The sequence below is a fragment of the Vombatus ursinus genome, unplaced genomic scaffold (assembly GCF_900497805.2).
Source record: "Vombatus ursinus unplaced genomic scaffold, bare-nosed wombat genome assembly UNPS02014941.1, whole genome shotgun sequence".
In the NCBI taxonomy this organism is placed as follows: domain Eukaryota; kingdom Metazoa; phylum Chordata; class Mammalia; order Diprotodontia; family Vombatidae; genus Vombatus; species Vombatus ursinus.
In genome coordinates this window covers 8,455,821-8,478,351 of record NW_020954719.1, presented here as the reverse complement: position 1 = coordinate 8,478,351, position 22,531 = coordinate 8,455,821, and the positions used below count along the sequence as shown (strand labels likewise).

Genomic DNA, 22,531 nt, shown 5'->3' with positions numbered 1-22,531 from the left:
TGAAGAAAATAATTGTTTGAATTTTCTTCTCACTGAAGAAAATAAGTTCTTGAAAATTAGAATTGGCCATGGCCATGGCCATGTATTAGGGTACAATATCTCCGAGAGACATCAATCAATTCTGAAAGACTTAGGAACTCTGATCAACACAATGACCAATGACAATTCCAAAGGACTCATGATGAAACATGGTATCTCTCTCCAGATACAGAAGTGATTGACTCAGAATACAGATCAAACCATAAGCTCTTTTCTTTTTGACATGGCTAATACAGAAATTTGTTTTAAATGATTATACATATTTATAATGGGTTTTGATTTTCTTGCCTTCTCACTGGGTGGGGGAGGGGGGAAACTGGGAACAGAACATAAAATTAAAAAAAAATCATAGTAAGTGAAACACATATATTTTGTATGTACTAGTTTAGTACCATATTCTACTTATGTCCTCTTAGTTTTTTATTCTTAAACATTAATCATATAATTGACTACTAAACCTGCCTATTGATAATGGGTTTGTTTATACCAAATTGGCCTAAGAACTAAGGTCTGATATTACCTGACTCTAAAAGAGAGGGATTAAGAAAATCTTGGTATAGATCTAATTATCCCAAAACAAAATGATCTTGATTTTTTTGAATCAAGAATATCCATGTGCCATACATAGAAATTTACATATCATATTGTAACAAAAAGATAATCTTGACTGGCAGAGCACTAGTTGGTTTTTATCCCAAGAAAGAAAATATCACATAGAAGTAAGTAGCTGTACTTTATAACAGGAAAATAAAACAAGTTAGAAGAAAGTAGGTTCCAAGAAGTACACCACAGAAATACTCACAAGGATTAGCTCCGTCAGTTACGATTAGCATGCGGAGAGAACTCAAACTCACATCTCTTTGGTCCCGATGTGCCATCATTGCCCAGTGTAAATCTCGACATTTTACTAAAGCCACTTTAGCTGTAAATCCAAAACGGAAAAAAGTTAGCACAGAAAAAAAATTAAATTCAGTGATTTTTTTTACTCTGTTGAAATCAACCTCTATTTTAGGGATTGTAGTTTACAGTTAATGAAGATTCAAAGTTTTTTTGTAAAACACTATTCAAGCAAATTGTGTCCAGTGCTCACAAGTCTGTAGGATACCACATTCAGGGGAGTGGCTTGGTCACAAATAGATGACTGCAACTATAGCCTGTATGCTAATCACAGTTTACCTACCAATTTAACTACCAATACAACTTTTTTCATCCCAATACTTCCTTGTAAGCACTTAAATTAAGGCACATTCATCTCAATCTATGAACAAGGAAGTTGAGGAAGTAAATAATCTACCCTAGTCTACAGCAACTAAATCCTTATCTTTCAGCCAAACTGCCATTCTCTGAGAACTACATATCACTAAGACAATAAGCCATATCTTCCCTCCCCACCCACCAAAATCGGCCATTGGCAATTTTGACTATGGTTTAGAAGCTTAAAGGTTGAAGATTAAACTTTGGAAGGTGTCTGTGACTACCTTTGTGAGTATGTACTCGCTGGACCCAAGACAGGGGACAAGTCTTCATCACTGAGTAGGGAACACTAACTGTATGCATCTTATTCATAACATTCTGAAAAGCAACAAAAGATACAAAACAAGTAACATCAATTAAACACTGAACATGAGATACAGTATACCAGAAAACGACAAAAAAACAAATTCTAAATGTTAACTATGTATAACCACCAACAGCAGAAAAAGAGATGAGGTAAGTCGCTGAGAGGTCTTTTTTTTAAAAGCCAATAGTCTACATATGGCATTCATGGTGTCTTTTGGGATAAGAGCCATCACACCAGATGGGCTTCTTATTTCTGTCTCATATGTGCTCTCATGTAAAGGGTATAGACAACCACATAAGCAAGTAAAAGCAGCAGTATATTCCTCTTCATTTTTATTAACACTTACATCATACATCTGAATAAAATGCCATTGGAAAATAGGATGGTTAGCTAAAAGTGCTATTTCAAATAAAACAACCACTGTTGGGATATTAATCCACACCAACAAATCTAATGCAGTTGTTTTATAAATCCCGTTACTCAGTTTACACAGTAGGTTTATTAGTCAGAGTAACTTACCGCAAATATGCCATGCCATAGCCCTGCATCCTTTTTGATGTCTAACACATTGACTATGGTTTCCCCTATAAACAGAAAAATGGAAGAAAAAATTTGGTAGTAGGCGATATCTTCAAAGTGAAAAATCACTTAGTAGCCAAAGTGGCAATATAATATCACTTCCCCAACTCAAACAATTCCTTAACTGAAAGTGCTATGATTCCATTTATCTCACAGTTTCAGGCTTTGGGTTCTAATTATTACATACAAATTGTCAGGGAGCCTCAAGTTGGTCTATGATCACTGGGTGATGTGCCCATACTTGTTAAACATTCAGTAACTGCAACATATTAAGTACTTTATACAATCTGGTATCTGTCTTCTAAGAGAAGATATTTTAGGGGGCCTAATCACCACATGGTACCTCAACCATAAAACCTGTATCTCCATATTGCTAAATCTTTCTCATATTTTGTTTGGGTTAAAGTTCTGTGACTCTCCTACCAAACTTACAAGTGTAGCGACTTCTGACCGAGGATTAGATGAAGTCCATGTTGTAATGCAGCCAGAAGGAGAATTAAACTAAAGCTTTTCTTTTTGCTTCACTAAATCTCTCAAAATCATTTTTATTTGGCTTATCCAGAATTAGGCTTCTCCTTTAAATTATAGTATATCCAGAAAAACAAACCCACCATGTGAATCAAGGCAAGAATGGGTACAACAGGGAAGCTGCTCAAACTATGAATATTTTACTCTAAAGGTGAACATTCAAAAGGAGGTTATCGATTCGTCTCTGAGATAATGTTAGTACATCTGAAAGTAACACAATGAGGGCAGCTGTGGAATGTGAGCTGACCTTCAGAATAGTTGCAGGCCTGGGACAGGGCTTGGCAGTGAGACAGCATGGCAAGCCGGGACACTGTGACTCCCATGACACTCCCTTCCTTGCTTGTCTTGTACTGGGGAAAAAAAGGGGGGGGCATAATTAAAGAGTGATTTCTAACCCAGAAGTTTGTAAAGCCATAAGAGTGTGTTTTTGATAAATAAAATAATTTTCTTCCTTCCTTAAGTTACTGAGTCAGACAAAGGCCAAGTGCTACAAAAGTATCTGAAAGATCCCCCACAATGGAACCTATACTTTTTCAGTTCAATGTGAATATACACAAAGAAATGAAATACGGTTTTTGGAAAACAAGACATCTGTGGAATACATGTTGTGGTGTCATTACCAGTTAGAATCTTAGATAAGATCTAGTCCACTGCTCTTAGTTTACAGATGAAGAGCCTAAGGATCAGAAAAGTAAGGTGACATAGCCATTTCTTTCCAATGTGTCCCGTCTACACCTGGTTTGTATATGTCTCCTCCTTTAGACTGGGAATTCCTTGAGGGCAAAGACTATCTTTTGCCTTTCTTTGTATCTTCAGCACTTAGCACAGTGCCTGGCACACAGTAGGCACTTAATAAATGTTTAATGTCTAATCACCCTTCCCCTGACTCCCAATGTTACAGATGAGAAAACCAAGGCCTGAAGAGATTAAGTGACTTACCCACAGTCACAGACACAGTGAGCAGTAAGTAATCAGGGCAGGATTTGAACTCAGGTCTTCTGAGTCCAAAAACTGTTCTTTCCTTTATACTACATGGCTTTCCCCCCTTTCATTCACTTCTTCATAGCTTTCTGGACAAGCAGAAACAGTAGAACCATGTTGCTAACTATTCCTTCCTTCATATATCCTCTTTTAAACTTATTTACTTTTCTGAAGCTCACTGTGGGCTGGATGCCTGAGGTAATTTTTTGCTACCTCTCAGTTTCCTGCATGTGAATCCCACATTCTTTAGCCCCTGAAATTAGTGGTGTCTATCAGTGAAGAGGGAGGTGGGAAGAAGCGCTTCAACAGTTGTACCATTAGAAAGCATTTTCATTTCAGTTACATGGAAATTTAACATAGAAGTAGGAAGCTGCTCCTATTAAAACTCCTACAAAATGAATTATTTTGGGGGTATTTATTTATAGTCACATAGAAAGTTTATTAACATTTCTGAACCTATTTCAGAATTTACCTCTATGTAGGCGGGTTCTATGCCAGCAGGTGAGATGTGTGGCTGCCAGTCTTTAGGCGATTTGGAAAGGTACTTTGAATCCGTTACCACCCACTTGAGTCGAGGCCAACCTAAATCAAGTCCAAAGAAAGTAATTAGTGGTTTTAGCTGTTATGGCAATGTTTAGTTGTTATGTTATGATCAACTGGATTTCTTTGCAAATCCAGATTTTTTAAAATTTTATTTTATTTTTAATTAAATCCAGATTCTTACCTGTAAAACCTAATATAATTTAGTAAAGGGCTGATTTTGCCAGTTTTTATTGACATGAGAAGATTACTCCTTCCATTAAAAAAAGCAAATTTCCTCCCCACCTGCCTATCTTTACACAAAGTGGTTCATAAGAGTGCACTGCCATACCCTTTTATCATGGAATTCTTTCAACATTTTCAAGTCCTTGAAAGATTCAATAACCTGTCCAATGAACTAGAGCGGAGCGAGGTCCCCTGACTCCTCAGTTCAGGGTGTACACCTTCTTCCTTCTTTTAGCAAATATTTTCTAGTAAGTGTTTCTTTTTGAATTAAGCACTTCAGCATTTACTGATTACAAAAGACTGCTCAACAATGGGTGGCTTACAGAGTTTGCATGTGAATTATCTTAAATAAGCAATAATTTTGATATGGTTTCATTATGTGACAGCAATGGTCACATACATGTGCTTCTGACAATTGGTTTCTTCTACTGACAGTTGGTTTCTTCTACTGACAAGAGGTTTTTTGAAGCTGGATTCACCAAACTATTCACAGTTAAAAGAATAATTTTTAAAAATGGCTGCTAACTGTTGCTATGAATAAAACATATTTGTCAAAGCAAGACAATACACAAAGATGAAAGTTCTGAAGATGGGAAAAAGGTAATTTCTATTGATGAAACATTATTTTTTTATTCAAGACTATTCCAAAGAAGAAGTCCAGCTGAATCTATAAGATCTGGAAATGTTCTTAAGACTATAAAACATATACTCCCAAAATGTTAGGGGTGAGGGTTTAACTTCCAGTGGGCCCTCTTTGTTCCCACTGATGAATAATAAACATATTAATATCCTGAAAAACAGAACTTTCAAATGGAGATGGAATACTGCATATGATGCAATATAAGCTTGCAACATGGCAAGTGTCATTTATCCAGGAGATGAAGATAAAAGTGCTTAAATGGTCTGAGAACTTGTCTGACTTAAACTTCATTGACAACCTATGCACTATAGTCAGAGATAATTCTGGAAAAATGTGTTGCTTGTTAAAGGTATACTCAATATCCAAATTGATGAAAATGTGGTTTCACAACTAAAGAACATGTCAAAATCTTCTGAATTCAATACTAAATTATGTAAAATAAGTGATTGCTGCATGTGGCAGGCAAATTTTTTAGAAATGTAAAAATTTACAAAGGTTTACTGTAGAAGTCAATCAATTCAATCATTCTATTCTATCCCAGTTAATTTGCATACCACTAGAGACAAGATGTGGTTTTTGCTCTTACGGAGATTACAACTTATTTGGTGGCATGAATAAAACACCAATACAAATAATTAAAACAAGCTGCCTCAGCATAGATCCATATGGTTTCCAGAAGCAAACTGTTCTTTCAAAATTTGTAACAGTATCTTATCTCAATTATTTTCTACTAACGTTGTAGAACTCTGTATTTATTCTGGAAATAAACTGCAGCCCAGAGTAGAAGGCCTCTAAAGCCCAAAAAATAATCTAGGAAAAGTTTGAGAGGGACTAGGTCAGCTTGAGCTCCTCTTACTCTACATCAGACTCAAGAATAAGCTGTCTTTTCCTAGTAAGGAACAGAAAATTAGGGTCAAGAAGAAATTATCAGAGAGCACCTCCTTAGGTATTTCTAAGACTTTTTTGTTATTTTGTTTGAAACGAATTACTGGAACATAACAAATGAAAATTATTCTTGGATTGGGAATTTTTACTATCCAGTAATACATTAGTAAGAAGGGTGAAACAAGGAAAATACTAAGGACTACAACAAAATTGGGTAGAACCTTAATCCTTTCATGGAAACTGCCACCTCAACAATCTCAAGCAATTTTCTTCTGCTACTCTCATTTGGCATTTGACACCCAGTGATTAGTATTCTGTCATTATGTAAGATATTTAACTCAAGTATATGGTGATCACTTATACAAACCTGAACATATTAGAAAACCATAAAATAAAAACCTTAGCTATTTCAGATAACTAAAAAACTATTTACTTTTGTCTAAAATAATTTTTATGATGCATTCTGTATTGACACAATAATTACTTTCCAATAAACACACTGCTCTCACCCTGCACCTGCCCAACCAGTACACGGAATGCCCTATTTTTTGTAGTTTACTGTTTTAAAGGAAAGAAGAATAATGTTTTAACCTTAGAATTTGTGTTTGATCTGAATTTTGTTACCTTTTAATGCTGTCTTAACTTATAGCTAACACCTGTTATCACAGAACAGAAGAGCTGGGAGGGCTCTGAGAGGCCACATAGTTCAACCCATACATAACATTACGACTACAAATTCCTCATACAGTGTACTACATAATTGGTCTTCCAGCCTTTGCTGGGAGACCTCCAGGAAAGGGGAATTCACTACCTCCCATGGCAGTCCATTCAACTTCTGGACAGCTTGGATCAATCAATCAATCAACAAGTCTTTATTAAGCACCTAACAGTGTCAGGTACTTCGCTGGTGACACAAGTACAAAGAATGAAATATTACCTATTCATAAGGAGCTCACATTTTTTCTTGTTTTGTTTTGTTTTTTTTTGGTGAGGCAACTGGGGTTAAGTGACTTGCCCGGGGTCACACAGCTAATGAGTATTATGTGTCTGAGGCTGGATTTGGCTGGTGTTCTATCCACTGAACTACCTAGCTGCCCCTAGGAACTCACATTCTAATGGTCATATGTACATACGTGTAGCATAATACAAAGTGAACAAACAGAAATACATACAAAGTAGCTAAATATAAGGTAGCTTGAGAGAGAGAGGAAGGCAGTTGCAGGGCTCAGGAGAGGCTTCATGTAGAAGATGGTGCTTGAGCTGTGTCACACAAGAAGAGAGGGACTCTATGAGGTGGGGTTAAAGATAAAAGTTTGTCCTATAGGCAACAGGAAGTCACTGGCATTGGTTCAATGGGGAAGGTACATGTTCAGATCTGTAGTTAAGGAAAATTATTTTGTGTAAGATGGACTAAAATGGTAAGACATACGTGGCAGGGATACCAAAGAGGACACTAATGCAGTAATCTAGGAAGGAGGTAAAGGCCTGAGCTAAGGTGGGAGTTGTGTGAGTGGAGAAAAAGTGTCAGACCTGAGAGATGTCAGGCCAAATGGTGCCTCTGAAACTTGTGCCAATTGCTCATGGTTTTGCCTACTGTGACAAGTAAGAAAACTTCAATCTCCATTTCACATGACAGCAGCCTATCAAAAACTAAGATGGTTACCATTTCTTCCCTAAGCCTTTCCTTCTCTAGGCTTAATATCTTCCCTTACTTTAATCAATCCTTATATGGCAATACCATGAAGTTGGTCACCATTCTGACTATCTTACTCTGGCTAATCTCCCTCTACGTTTTCAATGTCCTTCCCTGAGACTGAAGCTTCCTAAGATGCGGTACTTCCTAAATTCTCTAGACATGGTACTCTTCTAGTCTGAAATATTATTTTTCTCAATGCAGCCTAAAATGCTAATATTAGTTTTCTGGCTGCCGTAATCACTTCTTGACTAAAAGCTCCAAATTTTTTCAGACATACATAGCTACCTCTGCCTCCTCTATCTTATAATTGTGAAACTGACTTTCTGAACCCAAGTGAGTTTTCCACTAACCTTTAAACTGTACAATTTCTCCATTCTGAGTTTTTGGAAGCCCCTTCAGACAAACCTCACTGGTGAGAGCCAAGGTAACACCACAACTTCCCAGCAAGAAGCCAATCTGCTGTCCTCCAGCATCCTGCAGAGGGGAATAAGACAGCATTACTATCAGAGAAGTAAAAACTGACCTTACACTTATCAAAAATCTAACCTGTGGTAATTCTGTGTCACTTGTGTGAGCTAATGATATGGAGACGTGCCAGAATCCGTCAATGGCCTGGAATTTAAATAGTAACAACCTTTTTACACAGAGTTGGAAAATATTATCTTCTGGGTAACAAATTAAACGTTTATACCAAGCTGTTCCACATTGCTGAAAATTAATTCTAATCCCCCCAATTTTCCCATTTATTCACGGATCAAAAATTACCCAATTTGACTTGAGATAAATGCTAGAACTGGCCACTAAAGGACTAGTTTCCCCCAATGTTCCAGTGAATTAACCAATCAATAAGTGTTTGTTATATGCTGGGAACTATGCTAGTTGCTCAGGATAGCAAGATATAAATCAAACAGTAACTATATTTCATGATACTTTCATGACACAGAGGTGCAAGAAAGGAATAGCACTTCCTTCATTTAGCTGGATTTGTAATTAGAAGGCCTGGGTTCAAAACTTTCCACTACAACTCACTCTGTGCATGACTCGGATAAATCTCTTAAATTCTATGAGTCTCAGCACATCCAGCAGCAAAAAGAGGAGATGGGGTGATCCCCTCTAAGTTCTCTTATGCTTCTACATCCATGAATCTGAGAACATATTGAAAATGTATGTTTCTAAAACTTGTCTGAATTCTCAGGAAAACTGTCAGAAAGTAAGCACTTTACTGTCAGAGCAACTGAAATACATTACCCAAAATAAATGTTGATGTTCTGATATCTCCTATCCCACCACCATGCCTTGCGGCTTTGTCAATGTTACCTTTCTAGTAAGTGGCACTTCTATAGGTACAGGGATCACCTCTGCTAGAAGACATCCATAAAATGCCACCATGAACATGACAGGGTCATTGTTGGGGTAGACCAGGGCCACCTAAAATTCATGATGACATTCAATTAGAAGGGAAACAAAGTTCTCAATGTCACACTCTATAGCTTATGATGCAAAAATTCAAATGTAAAGAGTAAACTGTTAACTCTGGAGTAAATTAAGCTAATAAAAATAAGACAGCAAAATACTTAAAACATACTGGCCTTCCTATGATTACATAAATGGCAATTATGGTGGACAGTAGTGAAACAGTTATTTTCTGATCCAGTTCCCAAGATAGGATAAATTTTGAAACTATTCTTAGTGTTAAGCATTAATATCAGCTGCTATAAAATGCACAGTAGGAACAAACTGCTCCCTCCTACAGAAGAAAGTCCATTCTATTGGGGGAAAAAACACATTTTGGGAATTCAGAAATCACCCTGTATTCCACTAAAGTAAAGTTACAGACTTGGATGTTTCTAGGCATACTTTTTTCTCAAATGCCTCTTGCCACATTAAAAAAATAATTTTTAAAAATTTAATCCAGTGGACTTTTTGATCTTCTTGAAAAAGTCAATCTTATATTCATGTTCTCAATGGAGGCTTGACATGAAGTTGTATAATCTTAAAATGCACAAATATTTAACATTAAGAGAAACTGATATTTAGCTACCAAAAAATTAACACATTTTAAAAATAAACCACTTCAAATTCAATAAATATCTAAGGTAAAAATAGACATTTGCAATTCAAAGGCGTATAAAAGATTTTTAATTTGGTTCCTCTTAGGAAGAAATATATAAAGCAGAAAAAAAAGCCAAGAGAAAATTGACAGAGGTTTTGGGGTTGTAATAAAAATAAAATAAAATGAAATAAAATGATAGTCTAATCACTATTTCTGCTACTCTAAATAAATTTCAAAGTTCTGTTTGAAGGTGGTTAGGTTATGAAAGACCTAAGCCCTCTTTTCTTTGTTGTACTGGTAGCCTAAAACTTAATTGATTAGCCAGTAAAGAGATGGACACATGAAGCAAAAAACTGGTTTAAGTAAAATGTTATCATTTCCCTTCAATCCAAGAACACTAAAATTACAATAAAGTATTATGCCTAGGAGAATGGCTGCAAACAATTTTCATGATTCTAAAAAGTAGTGGCAGAAAGCTCAACATGACTATTTGTCTCTTTCTGAAAAATAAGTGCTTTATTGATACTGTTCAAATAAAAATATAATTGTTACTCCAATGACCCCACCACCATTCCTTTCATTTTAAAGAAAGAAACAAGAAAGTAGACATTTTTAAAAAATTACCCTATCTCCAGGTTTTAATACTGGTTCATTTTTTGTCCCCAGTTTATTAAGCAGTGTGTAGGCCAACTTGAGGCTTCTGCTCCATAATTTTCCTGGAAAGAAAAAGACAATTTTACAATGGACTACATAGGTCAAATTCATTTGGTGCCTAAGCAATGTGGTTTTCACATTGAAAAAAAGCAATGGCAGTGCTACTATGAAGGCATTGAATAGGCTGGGGATGGGACAATAAAACAAACTCCAATATAGTTCAATTTAGTTAAATAAAAATGTATTTGGTCTGACTACTATTTGCCAGGCGTTATTCTAGGTGCTATCCAAGGACAAAAAAAAAAGGTCCCTTCTCTCATGGAACTTACATTCCACTGCCACCAAAGTTTCTGGCAAGAAAATGATACTGTGAAATGCATTTTCATGATTATTGGTATTACTGGTCTCTATTATTTCCCATGTGCATATTTCACCTGTCTAATAAGACTGCCCTACTTGAGGTAAAGGATGATCTCAAAGCTTCTTTGCTATGTCCACTAACAGTGCACTGAAAAAGAATGCCTGAAGTTTTAGAAAATATTAATTTTATTGAAATAATTTATTTTTATATCACATTCACTTTCAAATATATCCTTCCCAAATCCCATATTTAAAAGCCACCCCCTGTGACAAAAATGAAAGGACAGTCCATACGCTGGTAGATTTTACATCACTTTCTTCTTTCTTTGTTATAATGGAGGGATTGTTGCAAAAGTGGTGTTAAGGACAGCTAGAAAACATTGTTGCAAAAAAATATTTTATTCTTTAGAGGGCTTTGTAACTGCATTTTTATAAATTTCAAGAGTTTTGGTAGACTGGCTTCCAGATATTTTTATGTATTTTATAGTTATTTTGAATGGGATATCCCTTTTGATTATATCCTTCTGGCTTTTGTTATTACTCTAAAGAAATGCTGTTGATTTTTGTGCATTGACATTATATTCTTTGACTTTACGAAAGCTATCAACTGCTTTAATTAATTTCTTTGATGATTTTCTGTCTGGAGTTTTCTAAGTAAACTATTATGTCATCATCAAATAGAAATACTTTTGTTTCTTCTTTACCAATGTTTACACCATTAAGTCCTTAATTTAGTCTTACTGACATCACTAGACTTTTAAAACTATATCAAATAACAGTGGGGAAACAAAATATTCTTGTTTTGTTCTTGAATTTATTGGGAAAGTTTCTAGTTTTTTTCTACTGCAAATAATGTTAGTTTGGGGTTTTACTACTTATAGTAAAAATGAATGAACAAAAGACATTACTCCTATAAATTAACTATATATTTTACTAGAATATTATTAGTGTTGCATTTCTATCTTTAAATATTCTTCCTTGTGCTCAGGACATGAACTGTTAGGAAGTCTCTTTCCTCCCCTGCTACTAAACCTCTTTTCATAGTTTTAAAATATTGGCAGGCCTTCAACCATTACTATGGAAAATGTAAATACTTGACAATATACTTAGTACTGAAGAGCCAACCTAATTTAAAAGGGCTGCTAAAACACTAAGGTTAGTAATTATTGAATATCATGCTAAAAACAGTTACTTTTATCTGCAAACCTCCTACCATACATAATTCTGGAAGTACTGTCTTTTTTGCTACAACCTCATATATCTTATTATATCCCAGAAGTAGGAGGACAAACAGGAACTGAAATCTCTTAAGCTCACCATATGTTAGAGTATAAACTGGCTTCCCTGTAACATCAAGTGCAGTCAGACAAGGGCATTTGGCTTGAGTGGTCCCCCACCGTTGCAGTGCTGATTCTAAAGCAGGGGGCCAGTTACAGATGACTCCTAATGGCTCTCCCTTCACAGGAGTCATCTGACGTCCTTCTGGTTTGGGCTGGTTTGGGTCCGGCTGAGGTACTGCATACAGAGAAGGAAAAAATAATTAAAAAGCAACATGAAATAACCACAATACTCATAAATTTTAGGCCCCTATTTGCTGCTGAATTTTTCCTTTCTTAGGAAATCTTTGAATTGGAAGGGACCTCAGAGAATAGCTAACTTAACTAGTACTTGAACTGGCATTTGTAACGGCAAGATTTATGAATAAGTGGTTATCTAGCTGTTACTTGAAGGCTTCCAAGTGAAATTAAACCCACTACTCCTAGAGGTAAACCTACTGTTTGCACTAACTTGGTTTTAAACTCACTTTAGAGTTCAATTCAATTCAACTTAAACATTTAGTAGGTGTCCATTGGGTAGCAAGGCACTGTAGCTATAGATACTAATTTTCAAAGTAGGTCTAATTTATTTGTTCATTCCTCTGTGAAGACTTGTTCAATTGGTTTTGTCTGTTTGACTGTTTTCATGAAATAAAGAAATTATTATAAACAGCTATATATTATATATCAACAAGCACATATCAGGCTCCTACTATGTGTCAGGCAGCCTACTAGTTGTTTAGGAGACAGAAACACAACAATAAAATAAACAGTCCCTGTTCTCAAGGAGCTAATACTTTACTGAGGGAGATGACATGTACATGTTAAGCACACACAGACTAAATACATAATAAATTCAGGAAAGTTCAGTCAGGAAGGGCATTAGCAATCGGGGGCTGTTTAGGGGGAGAGATCAGGAAATGTTTTAGGTAGAAAGTGGGACTTGAGCTGAGTCTCAAAGTCAGGTATATTCTAGAAGGTGGAGGTGAGAAGGGAGTGCATTCCAAGTATGGAGGATGAAATAGTTGCTCTGCAAAACCTTGGCCAAAACCTTTTCAACAATAAAGAGCAGTTAGATATCATGTTGAACAAACAAGAGATCAAGGGTTCAAAGGAAATAAAATGGTTAATTTTGATTACATATAATTAAAAAGTTTTGCACAAACAAAACCAATAAAGGTAAAATTAGAAGACAAGCAGGAAATTGGGGAACAAATCTTTGCAACAAGTTTCTCTGATAAAGGTCTCATTTTAAAGATATATAAGGAACTGAGCCCAATTTACAAAAGAAAGACTATTCCCCTATACTACATACTTACTTTTTATGATCATAAATCAATTCATAAATGGTCAAAGGATATGAATACACAATTTTCAGAGAAAGAAACCTAACCTATCAAAAGTCATTTGAAAAAAGTGCTCTAAATTACTATTAGAGAAATAAATACAAGGTAAAAGAAAACCCTGAGGTACCACCTCCCACCCATCAGACTGGCTAAGGTGACAAGAAAGGAAGATGATAAAGGCTACGAGAAAACAAGTACACTAATGTCTTATCAGTAAACTAGTTTAACTATCTGGGAAAGCAATTTGAAACTTTTGAAAATTTGAAAATTAAACTATGTATGCTCTTTGACCAAGTCATTCCACTACAAGGTGGAGCCCCAGAGAACAAAGCAAGTGGAAAAGAACTCATAGGTACAAAAATATTTATAGCAGTTCTTTTTGTGGTAGATAAGAACTAGAGGGTCAGCTAGGTGGCGCAGTGAATAGAGCACTGGCCCTGAAGTCAGGAGGACCTGAGTTTAAATCCGGCCTCAGATGAAACACTTAATACTTACTAGCTGTGTGACCCTGGGCAAGTCACTCAACCCCAATTGCCTGGGGGAAAAAAAAAGAAAAAGAAAAAAAGAAAAGAACTGAAAGGATGCCCATCAATTGGGGAATGGCTGAACAAGTGATGGTGTACAAATGTGATGGAATACTATTGCACTAATAAATAATGAAGTGGACAGTTTCAGAAAACCCTGGTAAGACAGAAAAATCTGAATATAGAAGGCTTTCAATAAAAATCTGTTGACGATGATATAAATAAATTATTAATGATCACCGCTTTTTCTGAAGTCCTGAACGGCCTACCCCAAAGTGGGACTTTTCCTCCTCTGAACTACAATAGCACTTATCCATATTTGGCTGTTACTATTAATTGCTTATTTTATTAATTACTTTTTCAATTAACTATATCTCATTTTCATCTAAATCTAAGCTCTCTGAGGTCAGAAATTGTATTTCTCTGTCCCCTTGAGCACCTAACAATGTATCTGGCACATGGTAGGTACTCAGTATTTGGAAGACTAACAAAGGAATATGTTGCAGCATTATTTAAAGTCAAATTTCATATCCTCCCCCAAATTTGATGCCACATGTAAAAACTGCTTAGCTGTCTACTGTGTTAATTCAGTGTTCTAGAGTTAGTTCCTTTGTAAAATTCAAGATAAAATTCAAGATTTTTAAAATTCAAGATACATCTCCTGTCTGTGAGTCCTTGCACTGGCCATTCCCCAGGGAATGACTGGAATGCATCCCCTTCTCATCTCTACCTTCCAGAATCTCTTATTTCAAGATTCAGTTCAAGTAACACCTTCTACATGAAATCTTTCCTGATCTCCCCCACCTCCCCAGCTCCCACCAACTACCTAATGCCCAACTAAGATCATTATCTTGAAACAGATCTGATACCCTTTGTTTAAAAACAAGAAAGTTCATACTTTGTGTTCAGCAAATATTTTACTACCTTCTACAATTTCTTCAGAATCATCTACAAAATATTCCTTTAAGGGAGGTCTTTTGGGTCGTTTCAGAGTATTCAGAAGTTGCTGAATTTTTGTAGAGACTCTGCTATTGACAGGAACACCTACAAGAAAGAAAATTATTATGGTTAAATTGTGAAATTCGTTGAATAAATAATGATTTTAAATTTATTTCTCATCATAGGCACTTCTATTTTTCATGATATGAACTTCTCCCAGAATCTTAATTGATTTCAATAGCATCAATTAGCTATAAATATGTACACATTATTTTTTATGATCATAATAAACGCTATTATTAGTATGTCACTCCAATATTTCATTTCTTCCTTCATCTTTTATCTTAGGGCTTCTTAACCTAAAGTCTGCATATGCCTAAGGGCTCCCTGGATAGACATCAAGGTGTATGTGAACTTGGATGGGAAAAAAATTTACATCTTTATTTTTACTAACCTCTAAATGAAATTTAAAAATTCACTGATAAATACAGGGAATAAACCACAATAATATTAATGGTATCTATGACTTTGTCACCAGAGGAAATTGTGATATTTTCATATCACATTACAGTTGGTGATCTCTAAATAATGTTTACAATCACAACTAGAAATTACTTTGAAATTACTATAGTTATTAGACCTGCCACTACACAGCACCTTATTTAAGTTTTCCTAAAAATCTGTAGAATGTATTGCAATTAACTGGTTTCCTTTAAAATCCTATATATTTTATTTTGTGCACTTATAAACATTATTCTGAGAAAGGGCCCATAGGCATTATCAGAATGCAAAAGGGGTCTGTGACCAAAAAACCAAACCAAAACAAACAAAAACTGGTTTAATAACCTCTGTTATTGCTCCTCACAGTCACTTTTTGTTCAAAGTATCTCATGGGAAATGTTAAGTGATTATGAATAGATATCCATGTAGTTACAAGAAAGTGCAGTACAAGAACATTTGTTGCTACCAACTTGGAGAGAAAATTGCAATTACTTTCATTCTAAGTGAGGCACTGATACAAACTGAAATAAACTAGTTCAATTTTTCTCTTTTCTGGTTAAAGATGTCCACCAAAAGAAGCTATACCATCGGCTGTATCCATAAGGCTGGAACGGTTAGACCCTTTGTGCATGCCTTTAACTATCCCCGAGGGGGGCAGGTCAATATTTGCTGGGCGAATCGAGGAGGAAGATGAAGAAGAGGAGGTAGTTGCGGTGACATCAGGGGGGGCAGAGAAATTCTCTAGAGAAGGGAGAAAAAAAACGTATAACATAAAATACTGTCAGTAAAAACCAGACCTAAATATTGTCATATCCAACTACTAGTTCGACTTTTTATAGAAAACTACACAAATCAGATTTGACACTGTTAAGCAACGGTTTAATTGAAATCCATTAGCAGGTAATTAAATTATATGCAAATAATGATTCTGAAAAAACTTGACCCAGCCACTACGCTTTTGCTGTAGATTCCCCAATCAGGAAGTAGGAGACAGCAAAAGTGCAGAACACACAGACTTGCGGCTGTACTATGAAACTTCTAGTACTCATTCATACAGGTCAGGAGAAGGAGGGGAGTATAGCAGGAGATGCAAGAAACGAAAGATTCCAGTAGTTCTAAGACTGGATATTTGGAGACTTTGCATCTTGGTTGACCATGACCACTACAGAATTGTTTAAATATTATAGTGCTGAATGGAAAAGTTTTACAAATTTTTATGTTCAGAAATTATAGATTCACAAATATATGCAGAATAACAGAAAAAGCACCAATGTGACAAGAAAAACAAAATACAATCAACAGTGGGAGGAGGGGAAGGAGAAGTAATCATAGCCTAATGCTAATATGGATCATATACTGAACCAAAATGAATTTCATATATGGATATCATTTTTTCTTAAACATACACACACATACACACACTCCATTAAAGCAGAGCCAAACAAAAACTTATTTCATATGGTAGCAATCAGCAGTACTTAGCAACTTAACAGAGAACACAAAATTCTTAGCCTGAGTACTCTAATGTGTCTGTAGCAACATCATAGCAGCAAGATCAATAAAGGCCAATCTTATGAGTAGGAATAAAGGCTCTGTTGCTATACTGAAAAAGTTTTCTCATTTAACTTTTTTGTATGTTAAAAAATATTATAATAAATGGGCCATTACAAATTTTCAGTCTTAAGTGAACCACCATACACATTAAGACTGGCATTGTCTCTCACAGCTTGAATGTTGCTATGGAAATAGCTATGGCTTCAGGTGAACAATAATACAGACCAATATCACAGATGGTAGCCATCATAACTGTCCTGTGAGTACTTCTTCCCTTTCCCCATTAGTTGTTAATCTCTGACTGTACATGTTAAGGTCATTTTGAAAAATCAAAGAGTCTAATGTAAACCATAAACCAATCTCTGGATACAGATAGTCAAAATTAACCAAAGAGAAAATAATTGGTTTCTTGCGGAGATGCAGCTCCTACCTATTCGAGTACTGGCAAATACATCAGCTAGTGACACAGTGGTTCCTTTGACCTCTCCATGGGACAGTGTGGAAGATGCTGATGAAGAAGTGGATGATCCCTGAATTGAACGGTTGATCCAGGACTCAGCATTCTGTAAGCTCTGTTGCAAGGCAGCAGAGAGAGCCGCTTGTCGTCTCAGAGAGCCCTCATCCTCAGAGGCAGAAGATGTGTCTGTATGAAGTAAATCAGAAAGAAGTTCTCCATCCTGCCTAGAACACAGACCTTTCGGTCCCCTCTCTCAGTTCAAACACTGGTTCTAAAAGGGCAAAATACTCTTACTGTGAATTTATAACCTTTCTCAGAAGGCAATGTTAATAGAGATGCACAGAGCCAAATGGGAACAAAAGCAAAGTAAACTATCTCTGAAGCTAATTGTTATTCCTATTAAAAATTTTTTAAAAATATCTGAATCTTCAGTTGCCCTGATTCTAGTTTGGGGCTTAATATACAATGTTAATCCTGAACTTTTTATAACTTTCAAATATTTTAGTGCTCATGAACCTCTCTCAGTTTCTATACAGGAAAAGCTTCCTATCCACCAAGATAAGCAGGTTTGAAAACCTGCTTTCAGTGGACCTTTCAATCTCCAACAAAAAGACATAAGGAATGAACTCCATGGGAAACTGTGAAAATGTAGTTTAAATTAAACTTTGGCTTAGACAGCTAGGTGTTATAGTAGATAGAGTGCTGGGCCTTGAGGCAGGAAGAGCTGAGTTCAAATTTGACCTCAGATACTAGCTACGTGACCTGGGCAAGTCCTTTAATTTCTGCTGGCCTCAGTTTCCTCAACTTTATTTTATTTTTTTTTGGCTAGGCAATGGGGTTAAGTGACTTGCCCAGGGTCACACAGCTAGTAAGTGTCAAGTGTTTGGTCTGAGGTCAAATTTGAACTCAGGTCCTCCTGAATCCAGGGCTGGTGCTCTATTCACTGTACCACATAGGCTACCTTTCTAACCACTACTTCAGGCTTCCTCTTCAGCTGGTCAAATATATAAGCTTAGTTCTGCAAATCGAGAATAAGGAGGGAAGTTAAAGAATGAGCATCTTGTTTTGAATATATTGATTAGTTCAGAATAGAAAAAAAGGGCTAATAATTAAAAATTAGAAGAAAAGATAAGGGAAAAAGTAGTAGCAGTCCACTTCCTCTTCCTTAATCTTCAAGATTCTTTTTTTTTTTTTTAAAGGCAATTAGGGTTAAGAGACTTGCCCAGGGTCACACAGCTAGTAAGTAGATTTGAACTCAGGTCCTCCTGACTTCAGGGCCAGTGCTCTATCCACTGTGCCACCTAGCTGCCCCCAAGCTTCAAGATTCTAAGCAACCATTCTAAAGTCCTATTTAGAAGACATTTTATGAACAGATATGGAAGCATTCTGACACTCTCTTCCCCTTATCCCTAATACACTTTTTCCCTTCTTTAGGCAATATTTTGCAAAATAATTTTAGGAAAATGTTTTAGTCAAAAGTACCCCCTGAATAGAAAATCTGGTCAGCATGTCATCAATATGCCAGTCTAAAATTCTTTTAATTTTACAAAAGGGAAACTAAAGTTTAGGGAAGATAAAATTAGTGTGGTAATCATACTAGAGTGGGAGGCTTTTAATGAATCCATATAAAAGCCGGAGTTCCTTTCCACAAAAGCCTTGACTGAATCAGGGTAATGGTAAGTCAAAAAAGGGCAGCTAGGTGGTTCAGTGGGTAGAGCACTAGGCCTGGAGTCAGGAAGACTCACCTTCCTGAGTTCAAATCTGGCCTCAGACACTTATTAGCTGCAAATCACTTAATCCTGTTTACCCTAGCTTCCTCATCTATAAAAATGAGCTGGACAGGGAAATGGCAAACCACTCCAGTACATCTGCCATGAAAACCCCAAATGGGGTCACAGAGAGTCAGACACAACTGAAAACAATTGAACATCATCATCAAGTCAAAGAAAAGGGAAAAAAAAATCTTTGAATAGTTAAAATAGAAGTATTTTCACCTTTGACCAGGATAAAGAAAAGAAGAAATTCTTAGAGGTAGAGGATAAAAAGGGACTGAATAGTTTAGGAAAATTATTCTCCCAGGGAGTGCCAAAAGCTAAGGGACCACTGTTTTATATGATGAATCCTAGACTTTGTCCCCACCAGTCAGACCTTGATTATATCTAACTCAAAAAAGGCTTAGGTGGAGAATTTTCAAAGGTAAAATGAATTTCTGTCTCTTTGGATTTTCTTTCTAAGCAGAGCTGCTTAGAATTACTTAATTAATAAAGTTGTCTCTGGCAGATTTGTGTCTAAAATATAAAAGAGATTTTTTTTCTTCCACAGTTAAAAGTTTATTCCACAGTCTTTGGCCTCAGGATATCCAACACTTGACAGAAACCAGCATGACTATGGACCACCTGCTCTGAAAGACTTTCATGGCCAACTAAACAGTTAGGATTTTTTGAATGCTTATAAGAAGTTGTTTAAAGAGCAGAACTGCTCAGTCTCACTGACTCCTCTTATAGGCTCACTGAATCTAACCAGTGAAGAAAAAAGTCAAGTCTGCCAGACATCCCAAGAATACTTATTTATTTACCTGCCTGGCCAAAAAAAAATTTACATGAGTTGAAAACACTAATAGTTCACAAGGCCTAAGAATATTTGGAATATAATCAAAATGAACTATATAATGTATTTAAATTATTATAAATCTAGTGATTCTGAGAAATTTAAACCACATTGTTATTTAAATGTTTTTCATTTTATCTTTACTACTGCTAAAGTTTACTATCTGATGTGTGTGACAGGATCCAGTAAAATAATTGCTTACAGGATATGGGACATATCCCAATATGTGAAGTACTGAGCAAGCCTTTGAACTTATTCATTGTACTGTAGCAAACTTTGCAGGCAGGAGATTGGTTGTTGGAGAGTAAAAATTTAATTCAAAAAACTTGTGATAAAGTTGGCATACAGACTCAGAATATCTATTTTGTGACAGATATGGTTAAGGTGATCAGACTAATGACCAGAAAACCTGCAGAACAATGTTTAAGTTCCAACTGCATTTAAACTAGATCACCTCCATCCTTGATAACCTCCTTCTAATCTTAATAGCCTTCTGGTTACTTCAGGACACTGAAGGGCAGAAGACTCAAGTGTGTTTTAACACTAGTGTGTTGTTTTTTCTTTTATCTCTCCACTGCATACTTTTCTGTACCTATCACATATTCAAGACAATGACCTCAATTCTATTATGCCACTTGGTATACTGTTACAGCTTCTAAATAGCTCTTTATCTTAATGTGCATTATCTGTATTTAAGCCAAAAGCACACAGCTCCCTATTTAGAATGGATCAAGTAGAGCAATATACATCTTGATGCTGAAGAGCATGAAGAGCAGATGGAGAAAGAAATCTTGGCATTCATTACATTCTTGTGATTAGTCTGTGGTAGGCACAAAAGAGGAGGGAATTTGGAAGCATATGCTGACTCCCCCCACCTCAACACACATCCCTTGTTCCCTCTTAGGAGACATAGCATAAAACCATATTAGGATAATATTTTAGTCTAAAGCCCTTGCTCAGAAAATCTTGAAAGAAAACCTTGCTAACATTTCAACATTTTAAGCTGAAATCCTTTTAATATCCTTTTTAAAGGTCTAGCCAATTTTGGAAAGGGCAAATAAGGCAAATTCTCCTCCTAGAATTTGAGAATTAGGCCCTAGATCAATACATTTAAGTTTAGACAGGATTAGAGTAATGAACAGACTAAGAGAAGGAAGAAGTCTTTGAATAATTCAATTAATAGAAGCACTCATCCTTGACTAGAACTGGGTTAACCTTTTCTGTGTTTTGGACCCTTTTGGCAGTCTGATGAAACCTATGGACAACTTCTCAGAATTATGGGTTTAAATGCATAAATTAAAATACTGAGGATTGCAAAGGAAACCAATTATATTGAAATATACTTTTAAAAACTCTTTCAGGGACCTTTATCAGTATTAGGGTAATTGGAAGGAAAAAAATTAAATGTATATATATATATATATGTAGATAGAGGGCACAGGGTGAGTTGAAGATAAAGGGGTGTAAAATTAAAAGGTGAGAGAGGATTATACTGGGAGAAAGAGAAAGGGAGAGGCAGAACGGGTAAATTATCTCACATAAAACAGACAAGAAAAGGCTTTTACAGTGGAAGGGAAGTGGGGGAAGGTGAGATGGAATGAGTGAATTTTATTCTCATTGGATTTGGCTTAAGGAGGGAATACCATACACACTCGATTGGGTATGGAAATCTATCTTACTCTACAGGAAAATAGGGAGGAAGGGGATAAGGGAGGCAGGGATTATAAAGGGGAGGGGGTAATCAGAAGCAATTACTTCTGAGGAGGGACAGGGTCAAAAGAGAAACTAGAATAAATGGGGGTGGGGGGAGGAGGTAGGGGCTCGGGATAGGAAGAAGGGAAATATAGTTAACTTTCTACAACTATGGAAGTGTTTTGCATGATTACACATGTATAACCTGTATTGAGTTGTTTGTCTTCTCAATGAGGGTGGGTGGGGAAGAAGGGAGAAAATTTGGAATCCAAAGTTTTAAAAACAAACGTTAAAAATTGTTTCTACATGCAACTGGGAAATAAGATATACAGGCAATGGGGTATAGAAATCTATCCTGCCCTACAGGAAAACAGAAGGGGAAGGGGATAGGAGAAGAGGAGGGAGATAGAAGGGAGGGCAGATTAGGGGAAGGGGTATTCAGAATGCATGCTGTCTTGGGGTGGGGGGAGGGACAAGATGGGGAGAAAATTTGGAACTCAAATTCTTATGGAAGTGAATGTTAAAAACTAAAAATAAATAAATTAATACATAATAAAAAAAAAACCAACAACACTTTTAGGCACTTAGGTTAAAAATCTCTGGAGTAGGATGAAAAGGAGAATCCTTAGAGGGAATGATTAAAGAAGTAAATAGTTTTAGGAAAACTATTACACAGTGTAGGCCTAAAGTTAAATTATTATTTTTCTGTCTGATGACCCAAAATATTTGCCTAGGCTTTGTCCCTTTTGATCTTCATTCTAAAATTTGTCTTTGTTTTAGAATCCTATAAATAAACTAAAAAAAAAAAAATGAAAAAAATGATGGAATTTTGTTTTGTTGGACTTTCTAAACAG

General features: G+C 36.0%; 1 protein-coding gene across 1 annotated transcript in view; it reads right to left on the bottom strand.

Annotated features, from left to right (window-relative positions):
- DIP2B (disco interacting protein 2 homolog B) overlaps positions 1-22,531 on the bottom strand; it is a 195,284-nt gene that overhangs the window by 52,109 nt on the left and 120,644 nt on the right. The window contains exons 5-16 of the mRNA XM_027844301.1: positions 17,352-17,564; positions 15,953-16,108; positions 14,852-14,971; positions 12,059-12,256; positions 10,352-10,443; positions 8,992-9,102; positions 8,025-8,148; positions 4,161-4,270; positions 2,955-3,057; positions 2,120-2,184; positions 1,518-1,611; positions 842-961 (exon numbers count right to left, since the gene is read on the bottom strand). Of these exons, the coding sequence (XP_027700102.1) occupies positions 842-961; positions 1,518-1,611; positions 2,120-2,184; positions 2,955-3,057; positions 4,161-4,270; positions 8,025-8,148; positions 8,992-9,102; positions 10,352-10,443; positions 12,059-12,256; positions 14,852-14,971; positions 15,953-16,108; positions 17,352-17,564 (1,506 nt within the window). The remainder of the gene's footprint in view (positions 1-841; positions 962-1,517; positions 1,612-2,119; positions 2,185-2,954; positions 3,058-4,160; positions 4,271-8,024; positions 8,149-8,991; positions 9,103-10,351; positions 10,444-12,058; positions 12,257-14,851; positions 14,972-15,952; positions 16,109-17,351; positions 17,565-22,531) is intronic.